General features: G+C 41.9%; 1 protein-coding gene and 1 pseudogene across 1 annotated transcript in view; one reads left to right on the forward strand and one right to left on the reverse strand.

Moving 5' to 3' along the window:
* Positions 1-20,922, forward strand: part of LOC148772975 (frizzled-3-like) — a 318,270-nt pseudogene that overhangs the window by 264,578 nt on the left and 32,770 nt on the right.
* Positions 1-20,922, reverse strand: part of LOC148772981 (ankyrin repeat domain-containing protein 26-like) — a 56,415-nt gene that overhangs the window by 20,715 nt on the left and 14,778 nt on the right. Inside the window, 10 exon segments of the mRNA XM_088834565.1 lie at positions 2,113-2,206; positions 2,208-2,361; positions 8,636-8,709; positions 8,805-8,834; positions 9,457-9,554; positions 11,708-11,804; positions 15,133-15,332; positions 15,423-15,483; positions 18,804-18,873; positions 20,282-20,315. Coding sequence (XP_088690691.1) covers positions 2,113-2,206; positions 2,208-2,361; positions 8,636-8,709; positions 8,805-8,834; positions 9,457-9,554; positions 11,708-11,804; positions 15,133-15,332; positions 15,423-15,483; positions 18,804-18,873; positions 20,282-20,315 — 912 coding nt within the window.

A 20,922-nucleotide genomic window follows, 5' to 3' on the forward strand; every position in this document is an offset into this window, starting at 1 on the left:
TATAGAGTAAATCTTTAAGAAACCAATCAATGTACAAATCCTGGGACTCTGAAGCAGTAAATTCTGCTTGTTATTTTAGAAAAGGTACTGACTGAGAAGAGAAAGAATCAACATGAACTGACTGAAGCTGCTTCTATTTATTTTGTAGTTTTCCTATTTCACATCGTCCAGTGTTGGAGGGACTCGTGTAGCCCTTTGATTTGAATCTGTGTTTCCTGGACTTACCAAGCTCACGGAGAAACAAGAGCAAACTACACAGTTGTATAGATTAAGAAAAAAAAAAAGACAAACACTTTGAGATTAGAGCTTGCAGTCACTATTCTAGGAGATAACTGAGACTCTTCTGTAAATGCAAGGTGAGGATAGAAACGAAAAAACTACTGGAGTGTAAAAAGAAACTGTATGATTTTTAATTATACCCCTGACCACATGACTGATTAAAAGCTCTCAATTAACTAGTATTTATGGACAACATGTTATTAGACATGGTTACTCAATAGACTGGGCATCCTAGTAGAATCAGAATTGACTTTCTATATACTTCTTTTAAATGATACAGCACTCCTGTTCACCAACATCCCTTGTGAACTCTTCGGTTCAATTCAGGCGCTCAGTCGTGTCCGACTCTCCGCGACCCCATGAATCACAGCACGCCAGGCCTCCCTGTCCATCACCAACTCCCGGAGTTCACTCAAACTCATGTCCACAGAGTCAGTGATGCCATCCAGCCATCTCATTCTCTGTCGTCCCCTTCTCCTCCCGCCCCCAACATTTCCCAGCATCAGAATCTTTTCCAGTGAGTCAACTCGTCGCATGAGGTAGCCAAAATATTGCAGTTTCAGCTTTAGTATCAGTCCTTCCAATGAACACCCAGGATTGATCTCCTTTAGAGTGGACTGGTTGGATCTCCTTGCAGTATAAGCCATCGCATTTTCTGTCGTCCCCTTCTCCTCCCACCCCCAACCTTTCCCAGCATCAGAGTCTTTTCCAGTGAGTCAACTCGTCGCATGAGGTGGCCAAAGTATTGCAGTTTCAGCTTTAGCATCAGTCCTTGCCAATGGACACCCAGGATTGATCTCCTTTAGAATGGACTGGTTGGATCTCCTTGCAGTACAAGAGACTATCAAGAGTCTTCTCCAACACCACAGTTCAAAAGCATCAATTTTTCAGCGATCAGCCTTCTTCACAGTCCAACTCTCACATCCATACATGACCACGGGAAAAACCATAGCCTTGACTAGACGTACCTAAAACAAGCTGATATACTATGTGGACACAGCTGAGAAGGAGCTACTATGTAGCAAATTTCCCATGACTCCCATTCCCACTGGGAAAGCCAATTCTAGAAAAGACGAAGTCAGAGAAAGCACAAGAAATATTTTCGTATTTGGTATCAGAGTTGCTTTTGCAGTTATACTGAATATAATGATAGAGGAGATCAGTCCTGGGTGTTCATTGGAAGGACTGATGCTAAAGCTGAAACTCTAGTACTTTGGCCACCTCATGCGACAAGTTGACTCACTGGAAGAGTCTGATGCCAGGAGGGATTGGGGGTGGGAGGAGATGGGGACGACAGAGAATGAGATGGCTGGGATGGCATCACCGCCTTGATGGACATGAGTTTGAGTGAACTCCGGGAGTTGTTGATGGACAGGGAGGCCTGGCGTGCTGTGATTCATGAGGTCGCAAAGAGTCAGACACGACCGAGGGACTGAACTGAACTGAACTGAATACTCATGAGTTTAGAGCTATTTAAAAATATTGCTACAAAGTCACATTTTGAGAAGGCAGTCCAGATGTCTACTTAGGTCTCCCAACTAGTCCCTGAGTTCTAAATATAATCCTGCTACTCAATAATGGGCATATGCTAAATATTAGCCACAATGAACTTACTTTCTCCTAACTCTCTTTATTATTTATTGTATCACTATGGTCAGAGGGAGAATGCAAACATCTTGCTAAGAGGTATTTATTGGTATTGGCTGTAGGTTGCATGAAAGGAGTCAGCACAAGGTAGATTTTGCCACAAAATCTCAAATTTGGAACCGTCAGAATGATGGTAAGGCCGTGCCCAGGTGGCCCACACCTGAGTGATCTGGGCTTCTGCATTACCTGCCTTGCTTTCTCTGTTTTCTGGCAGTTGAGACTGGCACAGGTGATGGAGCATGGAATTCCCTACCAGAAACACCGCCGCAATATTCCTCTTTACTTTTATCTATTACAGTCATCTGTCCCAATTCTGTGGATGGTGACTGATTTTTGGTCATTGATTGTGACATCAATGGACACAGATCATCAACTTTCAAATGCCCAGCTCTCTGACAAGTCTCATTACTGAGGCTCAAGGCAGTAGAAGCCCAAGCCAAAAAATGTGAGAACAAAATCTCCATTTATTAGAATGTGAGTAAGAATACAACTCTGGCTAACCTGCACAAAGTCTTTCTTCAGAGAATCAGCTCCATGTCCTCCTCTCCCCTGTAACTCACTAGTCTTTCACAGCTACAGTATCTCACATGTCACTGTCAGTCATGAAGAGATGTAAACTAGTGTGTCTCATTTCTTCTACTTTTCGATTTTCTAGTATTACTGATTTTGATTCACTCCATTTCTGTTACATATTCTGTATTTCATAAGAACTTTTCCAATAATTATTGCTTCAACATTCAAATATATTATTTGGAAAATTTATATCTACCTTATTTTACACTTAATTATGCCTTATAATACTGTGTGTTCCAGAGACCTTGGTTTTAAAAAACACTTTTAACGAATGCTACTACTTTAATTAATGTTACAAACCTAGACAACATTAAAAAGCAAAGACATCACGTTGTTGACAAAGGTCCATACAGCCCAGGCCATGGTTTTTTCAGCAGTAATGTACGGATGTGAGAGTTGGACCATAAAGAAGACTGAGCGCCAAAGAATTGATGCTTTCAAAGAGTGGTGCTGGAGAAGACATCTGAGAGTCCCTTGGACAGCAAAGGGATCAAACCAGTCAATCCTAAGGGAAATCAACTTTGAATGTTCACTGGAAGGATTGAACTAAAGCTCCAATACTTTGGGCACCTGATGTGAAGAGCCGACTTACTGGAAAAGACCCTGATGCTGGGAAAGATTGAAGGCAGGGGACAGTAGAGGATGAGATGGTGGGACAGCATCGCTGATGCAATGGATGTGAACTTGGGAAAACTCCAGCAGATGGTGAGGCACAGGGAGGCTGGGCATGCTGCAGTCCATGGGCTCACAAAGAGTCGGACCTGACTTATCAACTGAACACCACCACCAACGATAACTTCTTCAATTACAATGAGGTGGTCTTTCCTCAAATTATCACTGTCTCCAGAACTGATTTTTTTAAGTCCTGGACAGACTTAAAAAAAGAAGTGATATATAAGAAGTGATAGTCTTGTGGGTGGCTTATTGTTTCTACATGAAAATAGGATAAGTCTCCGTTCCGTTTCATTCTGTTCATTCGCTCAGTCGTGTCCGACTCTCTGCGACCCCATGAATCACAGCACGCCAGGCCTCCCTGTCCATCAACAACTCTCGGAGTTCACTCAAACTCATGTCCATCGAGGTGGTGATGCCATACAGCCATCTCATTCTCCGTCGTCCCCGTCTCCTCCCGCCCCCAATCACTCCCAGCATCAGTGTCTTTTCCAATGAGTCAACTCGTCGCATGAGGTGGCCAAAGTATTGGAGTTTCAGCTTTAGCATCAGTAATTCCAATGAACACCCAGGATTGATCTCCTCGAGTTGGCAAACCACTTCAGTATACTTGCCTTGAGAACCCCATGAACAGTATCAAAAGGATAAGTCTAGGACCACACTGGATCCAAAGAGCACAGAGCACCATGAGGCAAGAATGAACGCAACACAGACATATTTGCTTTAAAAAAAAGGAACTGTCAGGTCTAAATTTCTTAAGAGAAACCAAAGAAACAAGTAAGAAATGTAAAAGTGAAACTTTAAGCCCCGTGTCAACACAAGGGCCCCTTTATCATTTCGCATGCAACCATGCCAATGGTTTAACATGGTGGTTCTGTAGTGTGCCCTGAGAATTCCTGAAGTCCAGAGACCCACTGGGCCAGGGGGTCCAAGAGGTCAAAACTATTTTCACAACAACTCTAAACGTTACTTCCATGCTCAATTATGTTCTGAGTGCACACAGGACTTCTCCAGAGACAGGATATGGGATATCAGAACTCTAATGACTAATGGAATTAGCCATTATGATTGTGTGTGACTGTATTTTTACGTTTTTCAGTTTTATTTTCCAGGAGTCTCTGGCGGAGGAGAGGGTTGGAAGTGGCCTGCCTCAAGGTCAGGGGCACTGAGTGCAGCAGTGCAAGCATGGGACCTGTTGGAGGAGGTGCCCTTATCTTCAGGATCTCCACCATAGTTTGGCTTCAGGTCAAACAGGGAGGGAACACAGACGCACCCATTCACAGAAAATTGCATTAAAGATTTACTGAGCATGGCCTCGCCCATCGCCCTCAGCCAGTCTCTCCCATCAGGAAGTTTCCATAAGCCTCTTATCCTTCATCAGAGGGCAGACAGACTGAAAACCACAACCAAAGAAAACTAACCAAACTGATCACATGGATCCCAGCCTTGCCTAACTCAATGAAACTCTGAGCGAGCCATGCCGTGAAGGGCCACCCAAGATAGACGGGTCATGTTGGAACGTTCTGACAAAACATGGTCCACTGGAGAAGGAAATGGCAAACCACTTCAGTATTCTTGCCTTGAGAACACCATGAACGGTATGAGAAGGCAAAAAGACAGGACACTCACTAAACGATGAACTCCCCAGGTCAGTAGGTGTCCAATATGCTACTAGAGATCTGTGGAGAAATAACTACAGAAAGAATGAAGAGAAGGAGCCAAAGCAAAAATAACACCTAGCTGTGGATGTGACTGGTGATAGGAGTCAAGTCCAAGGCTGTAAAGAGCAATACTACATGGGAACCTGGAATGTTAGGTCCATGAATCAAGGCAAATTGGAAGTGGTCAAACAGGAGATGGCAAGAGTGAACATTGACATTTTAGGACTCAGTGAACTAAAATGGACTGGTTTGTGCTTTAGTCCGTAGGTCGTGTCCGACGCTTCTGACCCCCTGGACTATTTGGAGCTCACCAGACTCCTCTGGCGATAGGATTTCCCTAGCAAGAATGTTGGTTGCCATTTCCTTCCCCAGGAGATCTTCCTGACTCAGGCATCGAACCCGGGTCTCCTGTACTGCAGGTAGCTTCTTTACCAACTGAGCTACCAGGGAAGCCCCTAGATGGACTGGAAGGGGTGAATTTAACTCAGATGACCATTGTATCTACTACTGTGGGCAAGAATCCCTTAGAGGAAATGGTGTAGCCAGCACAGTCAACAAGAGTCCCAAATGCAGTACTTGGATGCAATCTCAGAAATGACACAATGATCTCTGTTCGTTTCCATGGCAAACCATTCAGTATCACAGTCATTCAAGTCTATGCCCCGACCAGTTATGCTGAAGAGGCTAAAGTTGAATGATTCTATGATGACCGACAAGACCTTCTAGTACTAATACCCAAAAAAGATGTTCTTTTCATTATAGGGGACTGGAATGCAAAAAGAGGAAGTCAGGAGATACCTGGAGTAACGGGCAAATTTGGCCTTGGAGTACAGAATGAAGCAGGACAAAGGCGAACAGAGTTTTTCCAAGAGAACGCACTGGTAACAGCAAACACCCTCTTCTAACAACACAAGAGGAGACTCTACCCACGGACATCACCAGATGCTCAGTGACGAAATCAGACTGATTCTATTCTCTGCAGCCAAAGATGCAGAAGCTCTATACAGTCAGCAAAAACAAGACCGGGAGCTGACTGTGGCTGAGATCATGAACTCCTTATTGCAAAATGCAGACTGAAATCGAAGAAAGTAGGGAAAACCACTAGACCATTCAGGTATGACCTAAATCAAATCGCTTAGCATTATACAGTGGACATGACAAATAGATTCAAGGGATTAGATTTGATAGAGTGCCTGAAGAACCATGGGCGGAGGTTCGTGACATTGTACAGGAGGCATTGATCAAGACCATCCCGGAGAAAAAGAAATTCAAAAAGGCAAAACGGTTGTCTGAGGAGGCCTTACCAATAGCTGAGAAAAGAAGAGAGGCTAAAGGCAAGGGAGAAAAGGAAAGATATACCCATTTGAATGCAGAGTTCCACAGAACAGCAAGGAGAGATAAGAAAGCCATTCTCAGTGATCAATGCAAAGCAATAGAGGAAAATAACAGAGTGGGAAAGACTAGAGTTCTCCTCAAGAAAGTAAGAGATACTAAGGGAACATTTCATGCAAAAATGGGCACAATAAAGGACTCAAGTGGTATGGACCTAACAGATGAGGAAGATATTAAGAAGAGGTGGTAAGAACACACACAGAAAAACTCTACAGAAAAGATCTTCATGATCCAGATAAGCACGATGGTGTGATCCCTCACTTAGAGCCAGTCATCCCGGAATGTGAAGTCAAGTAGGCCTTAGAAAGCATCACGATGAACAAAGCTAGTGGAGGTGACGGAATTGCAGCTGAGCTATTTCAAATCCTTAAAGATGATGCTGTGAAAGTGCTGCACTCAACATGCCAGCAAATCTGGAAAACTCACCAGTGGCCACAGGACTGGAAACGGTCCCAACGAAAGGCAATGCCAAAGAATGTTCAAACTACCACACGATTGCACTCATTTCACAGGCTAGCAAAGTAATACTCAAAATTCTCCAGGCCAGGCCTCAACAGTACATGAAATGTGAACTTCCAGATATTCCAGCTGGATTTAGAAAAGGCAGAGGAACCAGAGATCAAATTGCCAACATCCACTGGATCATCGAAAAACCAAGAGAGTTCCAGAAAAACATCTACTTCTGCTTTATTGATCACCCCAAAGCTTTTAATTGTGTGGATCACAAGCTGGGAAATTCTAAAAGAGATGGGAATACCAGACCACCTGACCTGCCTCCTGAGAAATCTGTATGCAGGTCAAGAAGCAACAGTTAGAACTGGACATGGAACAACAGACTGATTCCAAATAGGGGAAGGAGTATATCAAGGCTGTATATTGTCACCCTGCTTATTTATCTCACACGCACAGTACATCATGCAAAATGCTGGGCTGGATGAAGCACAAGCTCAAATCAAGATAGCCAGGAGAAACATCCATAACCACAGATATGCTGATGACACCAACCTTATGGTAGAAATTGAAGAAGAAATAAAAAGAGCCTTTGGATGAAAGTGAAAGAGGGGAGTCAAAAAGTTGGTTTTGATTGTTCTTTGAACATTCAAAAAACTAAGATCATGGCATCTGGTCCCATCCCTTCATGGCAAATAGGTGGGGAAAGAATGGAAACAGTGACAGACTTTATTTTGGGTGGCTCCAAAATCACTGCAGATGGTGACTGCACACATGAAACTAAAAGACGAAAAGCTATGACCAACCTTGACAGCATATTCAAAAGCAGAGACATTACTTTGCCAACATCGATCTGTCTCGTCAAAGCTATGGTTTTTCCAGTGGTCATGTATGGCTGTGAGAGTTGGACTGTACAGAAAGCTGCACACCGAAGAATTGATGCTATTGAACTGTAGTGTTGGGAGAAGACTCTTGAGAGTCTCTTGGACTGCAAGGAGATCCAACCAATCCATCCTAAGGGAATTCAGTCCTGAATAGTCTTTGAAAAGACTGATGCTGAAGCTGAAACTCCAATACTTTGGGCACCTGATGTGAAGAACTGACTCACTGGAAAAGACCCTGATGCTGGCAAAGACTGAAGGCGGGAGGAGAAGGGGAAGACAGAGGATGAGATGGTTGGATGGCATCACCTACTCGATGGACTTGAGTCTGAGTAAAGTCTAGGAGTTCTGAGGCATGGTTTGCTGCAGGCCATGGGGTCGCAGAGTCAGACACGACTGAACGACTGAACTCAACTGACCTGCCATAGAGTAAACATCAATAGACATAAACAAAATTCCTTGAAATTCTCAATAATTTTCCAAAGTAGAATATGCCAACAACTTTCAGAATCACTGTTTCCAAAGATTATGCCTATCAAATAGTCATTAAAGTATGATTACTTCTCCTACTTCTAATAATCAAAGACACCACAAACTCACACACACACAAACACACACACTCTGCTAATGAAAACATCTGATTGGCCTACAGTCATCTGTGTGACAACATTATAACGAAATAATTACAAGCTGAAATACAACTGACATATTAGCAAGTGAAGTTTTACTTAGGGAAAGGTGAGAGTTCAAACAAGCATTTTGGGCTTGGAAAAAACTTCGAGTCTAAAATTTAATCTCTGAGATTTCCTGAGAATTACACAGATTCCAAACTCAGAACTTCAGAGTGTCGAAACATATACAGAAACATCTTGCGTTGAAGCTTACAATTTAAAATTTTCTTGCTCTTATGCTTGTAAACATCTTTTGTTTCAAAACAAAGGTATCAACAGTAACACTTGCCTTATGTATGTCCAGTTCTTCAATTAAATTTGCAAAGAAAACGTTAGAAGTATGAAGACCGAGCATTTCAAATATTTCTGTGTCCCTCTTTCCAGAGTTAACTGTGTCCTACAAAATTTACCTGAACTGGATGTTTGGAAATCCTTCATTCTGACTGTTCTATTAGGAACAGAATCTTTCATTCTGACTGCTGGCTGAATGGGGTTTGGAAACAAGTTCATTACTAAATGATGGACATATGAGACAATCCACAGTTCAGAATTCAAGATAAAATCATAAACGTTTTTACCTTCACGTTAGGATATTTCCCAGGAGAATCTAAAAGGCAAAAGGGACATAGATTTAATTACACGTAAATATGAAAGCCAGCTGTACATTCGTGCAGAGTTAGTACCGAACAGAATCCTCGCACCCAGCCTTGGCACTGAATACATTCAGTTTTAGTGTCTTGTTTTTAGGGGGATCTTAGGACACTGGTAAGACAGACATAGGAATCCACTAAAGACAGTGAAGAAAAAATTAGAATACAGGTTCACCAAAACATGCTGTTAAGATTTCAAAAGTAACATTACGTTTGCAACAGCTTTATAAAACACTAAAGTGCACACAGACCAATGTGAACATGCTGACTGATGAGGAGAAAATGGATCTTAATCCGAGGAGCAAATCATGAATCCAAGAAGATAAACGTGAAAGCTGATGGTAAAATGCAACAGCACATCTTGAATGCAACACAGCAGGTTATCATTTCCACCATTATACGGTAAGTACTTATCATGTTCTTCAATCTGTCCAGTCATTTAAGAAGTGCACAGTGGGGATGACAGTTCACCAGCAAGTATAATTCATTTTTCATCAAAGACAGACTAACGAACTGATTAGCCTGGATATGCACTTGTAGAAAACTGGCTCATAAAAATATTCATTTTTTACCCCATATCCATGTGGGCTACTGGTATGCCTACATGTCTTGGCTCCTCTAGTCTAGCCATCTCAAAGTTTCTCAATCCACTCATGCAAGAAGGTATATAAGAAACATTTAGGAAATAATGTAAAATAAATTCTCAATATTGAAATATAATGATCAAAAAGGAAATAGTACATTTAATTGCTACACAATTATTAGAAATTAAAAAGCTTGAATGTTTCAGAATCAGTGTGCTGCTGCTGCTGCTAAGTCACTTCAGTCGTGTCCGACTCTGTGTGACCCCATAGACGGAAGCCCACCAGGCTCCCCTGTCCCTGGGATTCTCCAGGCAAGAACACTGGAGTGGGTTGCCATTTCCTTCTCCAATGTGTGAAAGTGAAAAGTGAAAGTGAAGTCGCTCAGTCGTGTCCGACCCTTAGCGACCACATAGACTGCAGCCTACCAGGCTCCTCCATCCATGGGATTTTCCAGGCAAGAGTACTGGAGTGGCTTGCCATTGCCTTCTCTGCAGAATCAGTGTAGTATTCATTAAAAGTATTTCTAGCATTTAGGGAATGAACCCTATTGATCTGTTTGGCTTCAAATTTTAGTTTGCTTTGGTACATCATGCGAACTCTTCAAAGGATTTCTATGAAACAACTTTCAAAAAATCAGCTATCTTAAAAAAAAATAAAAAAGTCAATGCCTCCTTTTTCAAATTAATCTAATTTGAACAACAAATACCGGTACAACATATATCTTTGATGCCTAAGAGTTACTCGGAGGGTTGCCGTTTCCCCCACTTCTGGCACCCCCTCCCACCTCCAGGATTCTCTGGGGGCAATAATGGTCTTATCTCTTTGCAGGGTAAGCACACTGAAGTCATCTAGAAAGAGTTCTCTCAAGTGTCCTCATCAACTCCACACTCGCCTCCCTGAGGCCTTCCTCTCCTCCCTGTGTCCTTCCACTAGATTCGCTTCTCTCTGAATGGTCATCTCTGGATCTGTGGACTTAAATCTTCCCCCTTCACATCCTTTCCATGGATCATCCCTGCCATTTCTTTCTCCCTCTTACACCTATAACTGCTACTTCAACTCTTTGCTTCCCTCTGGCTATAAACACGCTCAGAAAGAAACAGAAAATAATGCTTTGCCTTGATCCTGTTAGGTCCTGCACTATCCAATGATCTTCTTCCAGATTGCTCTGTATGCAAGGCTACACCCTTGCTACCCGGAGAGCTTGTTAGAAACACAGCATCTCAGACCTCTTGCTCAGCATGTGCTTCACACATGGTCCCCAAGCGACTAATTAAAATTTGAGAAACGCTGGTCTACAGGGAGTCTGCTTCTGCATGACTTCCACTTAATTCATTCTCCTGAAATCTCAGCCTCCATTTCCTCACGCGAACACATCCCCCCCAAACTGAAATGGCATTAGAAGTTGGAAACCTTCCAGTGGACTCTCTATGAGGCTGTGGGTGCCTTGGTCTCCCCATCACGCTCCCTGCTCTCTCCTTCTTTCCAGTTATCTTGTTGTGTCCCATGTAACACCATCCTGGAACGCGGCAACAGTTCATATGACACCAACTTGCACACATTTACAGTTGAGCACCTATTCCCATGCTCCCCCAGAGGATGACACACCGCTCTGCACACCCGGGGACCACGTTCTGAATATCTTCCTAATAACGAGCAAAACAGGAAGAGGGGAGAACTTTGCTCTTCTTCTCTGACAACTTTTGGTGCCGGAAGCTCACTTCAAATTCATCGTCCATGTCAAATACTCTCCCTTTATCTAAAGACCTTCATTGCTTATTGCCCGCTTCCCCCTCAGACTTGTGCTTCCTTTTCTTCATTCCCTCCCTGTACCCTCTGCCTCTCTCATCCTTCGTTCCCTCTTGCCTCTTATTTCTTGACCTCCCTTAGGTTGCAGAGTATCTTGAAACAGAACTAATAATTTGTTTTCGGTCATGTGTCACATGGAATCTTAATTCCCTGAGCAGGGATCGAAACTGCACCACCTGCATTGGAGAGTCTTAACCGGACAAAGTCTTAAGCACTGGACTGCGAAGTAAGTCTAAGAACTAATAATTTAGCTCCTTAAACTGGATTCTCAATGTAATCTGTGGTAGACACCTGATAAGATGCATACTTGTCCTCTTTTTCTCGTCTTTTTTCTCACTACCCATCCGACAGGTGATTTTCTTTGCCTATTAGAATATATCAGCATTCCCATTTTCAATCAACGTTCTGTCAAATGATTTTTCTGTAAAACACAGTTCTTACCTTCTACTTGTCCATTTAATATCTTTTGTCCTCTTTGACCAGCAGTTCCAGGTAAATGATCCACATACTCCCGTGGAAGGGCCTCAGAGACACTCCGCTAGAATGAATGATAACCATGAGTTGCATGAAGAGTTCCTAATCCCTTTTGAAGAAAGTACCCTACTCTTTACCCGGTTAAGACAGGTTTTGCCAAGATCCCACAGTTGCTGTGTGACAGAACCGGGATGCTGAATTCAAACATGGTGCTGCATCACCAAGCAGTGGCTGCCGCATCTAAGAGAGCAGGCCCTTCTTATCTTCTTCCATAGCTGCCTCCTTCAAACAGGGCACCGTTACTTTATGTTACTTCAAGTACAGCTGCCATTAAGGTACGCTGCACCTGCTACTTAAGCTATCCAAAATGGTTTGCACTTACTAAAACATCACTAAAGCTAACTGCTGTTATTACAGCCCCACATATTCATTACTATTTCCCATGCTTTTGCTTCTCTTGAAATGTTCCTTGCAGATCAACCAGACAATCCAAATGTGGTCATACGTTCAAGCTCCAAGCACTAGCTGGTCAACGTCGATGTGGTAAAAAACCACAATTGAAAACCAAAACTACAACGAGGTACCACCTCACACCGGTCAGAATGGTCATCATCCAAAAGTCTGCTACTGCTGCTGCTGCTTAGTCGCTTCAGTCGTGTCCGACTCTGTGTGACCCTACGGACTGAAGCCTGCCAGGCTCCCCTGTCCATTGGAGTCTCCAGGCAAGAATACTGGAGTGGGTTGTCATGCCCTCCTTCCCGACTAAGGGATCAAACCCAGGCCTCCCACTGAAGGCAGATTCTTTACTGCTCAGCCACAACGAGGTACAACCTCACCCCAGTCAGAATGGCCATCATCAAAAAGTCTACAACCAATGAATGCTGGAGAGGGTGTGGGGGAAAGGGAACCCTCTTGCACGGCTGGTGGGAAGGTAAATTGATACAACCACTATGGAAGACGGTAGGCGGATTCCTTAAGAAACTAGGAATAAAACTGCCATATGACCCAGCAATCCCACTCCTAGGAGTATACCCTGAGGAAACCAAAATGGAAAAAGACACATGCACCCCGATGCTCCCTGCAGGGCTACTTATGATAGCTAGGACATGGAAGCACCCTAGATGGCCATCGAACTGATGAATGGATGAAGATGTGGTGGTACATATATACAAAGGAACATGAGTCAGCTGTAAAAAGGAACGCATCTGAGTCCGTTCTAATGTGGTGGATGAACCTAGAGCCTACCATACATACTGAAGTCAGTCAGAAAGAGAAATATAAATATCACATACTAACGCATATGTATGGAATCTAGAAAGATGGCAGTGACGAATTTATTTGCAGGGCAGCAATGGAGACACAGACAGAAAGAACAGACTTAGAGACACGGGGGAAGGGGTAGAGGGGAGAGGGTGAGATGGATGGAAAGAGTAACATGGAAACTTACAATTCCATATGTAAAACAGATAACCAAGGGGAATCTGCTTGATCACTCAGGGAACTCAAAGAATGGCTCTGCAACAATCTAGAAGGCTGGAATGGAGAGGGAGATTGGAGGGGGGTTGGGAGGGAGGGCACATGGGTGAACCTATGACTGATTCTTGTTGATGTCTGACAGAAAACAACAAAATTCTGGAAAGCAATTATCCTTCAATGAAGAATACATTTTCTACAGCCCTATTTGAACATGCACATGGTTTACTGCTTCTTTCCCTGTAAACAGCACACCAACGACTCTAATTTCTTATCTATGTCTTCTGGAATGGCAGGTAAAGATGAAAAGAATGATCTAGATATAAACAAAGGAGTAAAACTATGATTATCCAAGGTGAAGATTTAAAAGTTTTCAAATACATTTATGATGATCAAGCAGGACTCAGTATTCACATCGGGAAAGAAAAAACAAACTAAAAAAATCAAATAACCACGATGACTAACTTTTCGATATAGAACTTACATGTTAGTTTCACATGCATAACAAAGAATTGACATGGTAAGTTAACACCTATAAACACTGCAATTAATAAAGTTTCTTAAAAATAACATGGAATGTACATACTGCTAGAGATATTTTTAAAAGAAAAAATGTCTTCCACAGATAATTTTATAAACTATGGTGGTATTTTTTTTCTTTCCTTATGATTTTATAATAGCAAGTAGTCTATATAAGAGAAAAAGCATAAATCGTGATTTCATTCATTTAATGTATGTAATTACCCATTATTTGCTGACATTCGGAAAAAAGAAATCAGAATCTCTCCAGCGGAAAGAATATAGTTCTACATTTTTTCTTTCAGATTGTTGCAGCAGAAAATTTTCTCATTTAATGAAGAGAGATTAAGAATCTCAATTATGAAATGATAAATTATAATTTTAGTAAAAAGAATAGATAAAATGCTTATTTATTCCCTCCTTATTTTCAGAAAGATCTAAAACACCCACCAAGATTATAGCAAACAGTCAGATAAATTAGAGAACTACATTAAGTATTCAGCGTCAGACACGACTGAGCGACTGAACTGAACCGAAGTTAGAAACCACAAGAAAAAGAAGGGCCAAAAATTCTTAATTCACAATACATCTCCTAAGGCCTAAAACAGGGCTTATCTTGAATTGCCTCTAAACGAAAGTTTGGCTAGATTAAATAGAAGACATCGCTTCATTAATTTCAAAGTGAGAATTTCTTTAAAACGAGAAATCACTTCAAATTTAAATGAACATCCAGAGGGAACTATATTCAAAAAACATATATACATACACAAGTATAAGCAAATCACGTTGTTGTACACCTGAAACTTACACAGTATTTCAAACTGACTACATGTCAACTGAAGGAAAAATTAAGAACCACCACCAACATCGAAAACAGCCACCAAAAAATATAAGGAACACACTTCCTTTCAGTTCGTCATAAAAATCAGCTATATGTCATTCAAAAGAGTATGAACATTGTTTTGTCATGACGTCACTTTCTCTTAAGTTGAACTGAAATAACGTCTCGCATATTTATAATATAGAGTTCCTGGTCTGACTTACCCCCCACTATTTCTGTTGTGTTTGTATAATAATCTGCCTCATCGTCACCCTCATTCCATCTTATATTCATCTTGTCCTTCTTAAAGGAATTCTTCCCCTTCATCCTCCTCCCCATCTTCATATTCATCTAGTTGTTTTTCCTCAGTGCTTTGTAATTCTTTTCTTTCAGGACGGCACACTTAGTATGCCAATATTTATAAATCTGAATCATGCACATGAAAACCATTTCACCACTTTGTATCGTGACTTTGAGGGCTTCTGTTTCTGTGGTTGGATCCTTTTTGTCATCATGAGGATCAGGGGAATGGTATGTGCAAAAGTACAGGGAAAGAAGAGTTACAAACAGAACAATGTACCTTTGTATGACCGAGGCCTGCTACAGACTTGAGAAGTTTTGGAACAGGCTCAGGCAATGGGAAGGCAGGATGACAGATGCCCTCAAACCAGGATGATGGTTTGAGAAATGTTTCAACCACATCTTCAATGTTACTATCGGAATTATTGTCCCCAGACAAAGTTGTACTCTCCGGTCTCAAAATGCCACATTTTGCTTCTACTACAGTGAAAACAGGAGAGCGTACATGAGAACATGTGTCATTTCAAATCAGGGAAGAACACCAGGAGGACAGTCTTCCAATGACTTAACTGTTTCTCTTCGACTGCTGAGAAGGCTTCACTGGCTTTGTTAACTTTGATTTCACAACATGCTGGAGAAGAAAGTAAGAGCTTGAAGACTATAACAAGTATCAACCTGAATAAAAGAATTATAACATTCTCCATTCTTCTAGAATCTAACACAAAGAGCACAGGCTCTGGAGTCACTCAGATGTGGATTCAAATCCCAGTTCTGCCACTGACTGACCTTCTCACGGGGAAAGGATTATGACAGATCACATCAGAAGCCCCTGATGTTCCTCTCCTTACCCCTAATTGCTGCTACTGCTGCTAAGTCACTTCAGTCGTGTCCAACTCTGTGTGACCCCATAGACGGAAGCCCACCAGGCTCCCCTGTCCCTGGGATTCTCCAGGCAAGAACACTGGAGTGGGTTGCCATTTCCTAAGTGAAAGTGAAGTCGCTCAGTCGTGTCCAACCCTTAGCGACCCCACGGACTGCAGCCTACCAGGCTCCTCCATCCATGGGATTTTCTAGGCAAGAGTACTGGAGTGGCTTGCCATTGCCTTCTCCGTACCCCTAATTGACTGCTATACAAATACTATGACACCCTCTAGATTACTTTCTCTACCAAAATGTTCTGGAGTAATAATTTACCCACGGTAGTTTGAGTACTACTGAAAAACTAAGACATTTGAATTGCTACATTTTGAAATTTGCTTCCACGATTAATATGTATATGAATTATCACTTGGGAAGGGAAAATATGAAAGTCTAGGTTTTAGCAGAACCTTACTTAGATGGGCTAGAACTGCAAACAGGAGAAGCTACTTCTATTCTTTTTGTCAAACAGCTAGGGACAAATGAAACAGCGGAAAATATTCAGCTGCTTCTAAGAAACAGGGGAAAAAAAAAAAAAAACAAGGTTAAAGCAGCAGGGCAAGGATCATGAATGAAAGCCACAAACACTCTAAACAGAAAGCCATAAGCAGATTGTTCACAAGAGAGGCAGAGAGAGATGGACTGAAAGAACAGACCCCGAAGAAATGTGTTCTGCAAGGAAAAAATAGGTTAACGGTAAATATTTTTTTAAAAAAATTAAGAAAAGGTAGAGAAGGAAGAAGAAAGTAAAAAGTGAGTTATTCCTAGTCAAGAACAAACTTTGCGGAAGGAAAACATAAGTATTATAATATGGTATGTGGAGAAACACATATATTTAGAATTTATATACGAGAGATCAGTAATATATCAGTATTCTTAAGGATATATGATGAGCAAAGCCTCTGTTTCATACCATTTTATTAATATATTTTCATGCATCTGCATGTTCTTCAAATTTTATGAAAATATCAACATCAGTTCAGTTCAGTTGCTCAGCTGTATGTGACTCTTTGCGACCCCATGGACTGCAACACGCCAGGCTTCCCTGTCCATCACTAACTCCTGGAGGTTTTACAAACTCATGTCCATTGAGTCGGTGATGCCATCCAACCATTTCATCCTCTGTTGTCCCCTTCTCCTCCCATCTTCAAACTTTCCCAGAATCGGTATTTCCCAATGAGTCGGTTCTTCGCATCAGATGGCCAAAGTATTGGAGCTTCAGCTTCAGCATCAGTCCTCGCAATGAATATTCAGGGCTGATTTCCTTTTGAATGGACTGGTTGGATCTCCTTGCAGTCCAAGGGACTCTCGAGAGTCTTCTCCAACACCACAATTCAAAAGCATCAATTCTTCGGCACTCAGCCTTCTTTATAGTCCAACTCTCTCATCCGTACATGACTACTGGACAACCATAGTTTAGATGAGACAGAGCTTTGCTGGCAACATAATGTCCCTGCTTCTCAATATGTTGTCTAGGTTGGTCATAGCTTCTCATCCAAGGAGCAAGCGTCTTTTAATTTCATGGGTGCAGTCACCATCTGCAGTGATTTTGAAGCCCAAAATAATAGTCTGTCACTGTTTCCATTCTTTCCCCGTCTCTTTGCCACGAAGTGATGGGACCAGATGCTATGATCTTAGTTTTCTGAATGCTGAGTTGTAAGTCAACTTTTTCACTCTCCTCTTTCACTTTCATCAAGAGGCTCTTTATTTCCTCTTCGATTTCTGCCATCACGGTGGTGTCAACTGCATATCTGAGTTTATTGATATTTCTTCTCGCCATCTTGATTCCAGCTTATGCTTCATCCAGCCCAGCATTTCGCATGATGTACTCTGCATATGAGTTAAATAAACAGGGGGACAATTTCCATCCTTTCTGTGCTCCTTTCCTGATTGGGAGCCAGGCTGTTGCTCTGTGTCCAGTTCTAACTGTTGCTTCTTGTCCTGTATACAGATTTCTCAGGAGGTGGGTCAGGTGGTCTGGTATTCCCATCTCTTGAAGAATTTTCTAGAGTTTGTTGTAATCCACAGAGTCAAATCGTTTGGCACAGTCAATAAAGCATACGTAGATACTTTTCTGGAACTCGCTTGCTTTTTCTACCATCCAGAGGATGCTGGCAATTTGATCTCTGATTGCTCTGCCTTTTCTAAATCCAGCTTGAACATCTGGAATTTCATGGTTCACGTACTCTTGAAGCCTGGCTCGGGGAATTTTGAGCATTACTTTGCTAGCATTTGAGATGAGTGCAATTATGCAGTAGTTTGAACATTCTTTGACATTGCCTTTTGTTGGGATTGAAATGAAAACTGACCTTTCCAGTCCTGGGGCCACTGCTGAGTTATCCAGATTTACTGGCATACTGAGTGCAGCCTTTCACAGCATCATCTTTTAGGATTTGGAATAGCTCAGCTGCCATTCCATCACCTCCACTAGCTTTGTTTGTAGTGATGCTTCCTAAGGCCCACTTGACTTTGCATTCCAGGATGTTTGGCTCTAAGTGAGGGATCACACCATCCTGGTTATCTCCATCATGAATGTCTGTTTTGTAGAGTTCTGTGTATTCTTGCCACCTCATCTTAATATAGTCTGCTTCAGTTAGGTCCCCACCATTTCGTCCTTTATGGTGCCCATCTTTGCATGAAATGTTCCCAGGGTATCTCTCATTTTCTTGAAGAGATCTCTAGTCTTTCATCACTCAGAAAGGCTTTCTTACCTCTCCTTGCTCTTCTTTGGAACTCTGCATTCAAATGCTATCTTTCCTTCTCTCCTTTGCTTTTGGCTTCTCTTCTTTTCTCAGCTATTTGGAAAGCCTAATCAGATAACCACTTTGCCTTTTTGATTTTTCTCCAGGATGGTCTTGATCACTGCCTCCTGTACAATGTCACGAATCTCCATCCATAGTTCTTCATGCACTCTGTTTATCAAATCTAATCCCTTGAATCTATCTGTCACGTCCACTGTCTAATCATAAGAGTAAATACTACACGAAACTAAATTCAGAGCAGGAAAACTAATTTCACAACCAAACACTTTACCTTGGTATTAAAATCTATGACTTCATCATCTGATGTAGGCCCTAAATCGACGCCAGGTTTTCTGGGAAACCTTTAAAGCAAAAACATACAATAAAAATGAATGAGTTCGTTTCTTTGAACAAAAGAAAAAAAAAAACAACAAGTGAAAGTTTGTCTGTTTATTAAATGAACTTTCTTGACTTGAATAAAACTTGGCCTGTTTTATACAGCTTTTTAAAAAAATTTTTTTCAAAGATTTTTTGATGTGGACCTCTTTGAAAGTCTTTACTGAATGAGTTCCAATGGTGCTTCTAGTTTATATTTTGGCTGTCTGACCCCGAGGCATGTGAGATCTTAGCTTCCCCGACCGAGTATTGAACCCACAGTTGCCTACAATGGAAGATGTCTTACTAATCATCTTAACCACTGCGCTGCCAGGGATGTCTCCAAAAATGTTTGTCGTTACCTATTTCTGCTTCCATCTTTCCCAACCTATGAAATATCTAGTTAACACTCATTCTTAGTTTCCATAACAGAGTGACAGCCAACATATCAGCAGAGCCTAAAACCCATTTGTTTTCACCAAAAGTTCTAATAGCTGAACTGAAAATCCAATTGATGAATTGAAATAATTCTTGTTTGCCCAAAATGGAATAAACCTGATGACAGAAAACAAAGTGGAAGAATAGGCTTTTTCTTCTCTAGTGTCTGTTCAAGGTTCAGAGACGAATCTGAGTCCGTCCAAAATGGAAGTCTTGGTCCGTCAGCAGGGATACCACTTACTGAGATGGCACCACTTCTCTCCTTTACTCTAAGAGGGAGTATAGGTAGTTTCCCCACAATGTCGAAACTTAAAATGTATACCAGTCAAAGAAGTAATTTATATATTTAACTTATATGCTACATGGGTACTTCTCAGTCTCTGCTGAGGGCCACGGGAGTGGACGTGGGAGCCAGGAAGGCCAATAGTTAAATTACAGGTCAACTCATTTTAACCAGGGTCAATTCATTAACCTCCTGAAACCACAGTTACCTAATTAAGTAAAAGTAGGACACAGCTACTTTACAAAGCTGCTGTGTTGATTCTGCTGCTGCTGCTAAGCCGCTTCAGTCGTGTCGGACTCTGTGCGACCCCAGAGACGGCAGCCCACCAGGCTCCCCCGTCCCTGGAATTCTCCAGGCAAGAACACTGGAGTGGGTTGCCATTGCCTTCTCCAAAGAATGAAAGTGAAAAGGGAAAGTGAAGTCACTCAGTCGTGTCTGACTCTTCGCGACCCCATGGACTGCAGCTTACTGGGCTCCTCTGGCCATGGGATTTTCCGGGCAAGAGCACTGGAGTGGGGTGCCATCACCTTCTCCAGTGATGACTCTATGAGGTCACAGATGTTAAGCGCGTAATGCAGTGTCTAACCCACAGTAGAACACTCAACAAACATTAGTTTCTCTTCTCCATGTTCCCTTAGTTAAACGTATAATTGAAAACATCCATAAAATCCTACCTCCTTAAAGAGTCTTCTTCCGAACTCTTATCCACTATTAAAGAAAAAAGCAAGATACGTTTTAAATCAACAGAAGAAAAATACACACTATTAAAACCTCAAGACTGAGGCTTTGTTTAAAAGTATTCCTTTCAAACCACACCTGGAGGCCACACTAGAGGAGGGGAACATTGGTTGTACTATACTCGGAGGCCACTAATGCCTAAGAACCACTACTCCCCTTTATAGTCATCAAATGCAAACCAAAAAAAAAAAAACAACAACAACAACAAAGAAAGAACTGCTGTTGACAATGGCCATAATCCTAACCAAACTCCAGGAGACTGACAGAAAATGATGTTATACCATTAACAGAATCAACACTATAAGCTGACAATAGCACACTTCAACAGCACTGTGTTTCTGGACTTCCATCGCCTGGAGCACTGAACAGAGACTATAGGTGTCTTGCTGGGACATGACAACGTCTCTGACTCTTCAGTTCAGGATGAAAACGCCCCATCACAGGGAAGCTTGGTCTACAGGCACTGAACTTTAGAGTGCGGTAAAACATGGGAAACAAAAGTCTTCTCTTCCTGGCCCTCTTTCCAAAGGCAAGAGAAGTATGAACGATGTAGTCATTCCAGGCTTAGAAAGGATAA

Source organism: Moschus berezovskii, unplaced genomic scaffold, assembly GCF_049115385.1.
Source record: "Moschus berezovskii isolate FMDL1 unplaced genomic scaffold, NW_MosBer_1.0 29, whole genome shotgun sequence".
In the NCBI taxonomy this organism is placed as follows: domain Eukaryota; kingdom Metazoa; phylum Chordata; class Mammalia; order Artiodactyla; family Moschidae; genus Moschus; species Moschus berezovskii.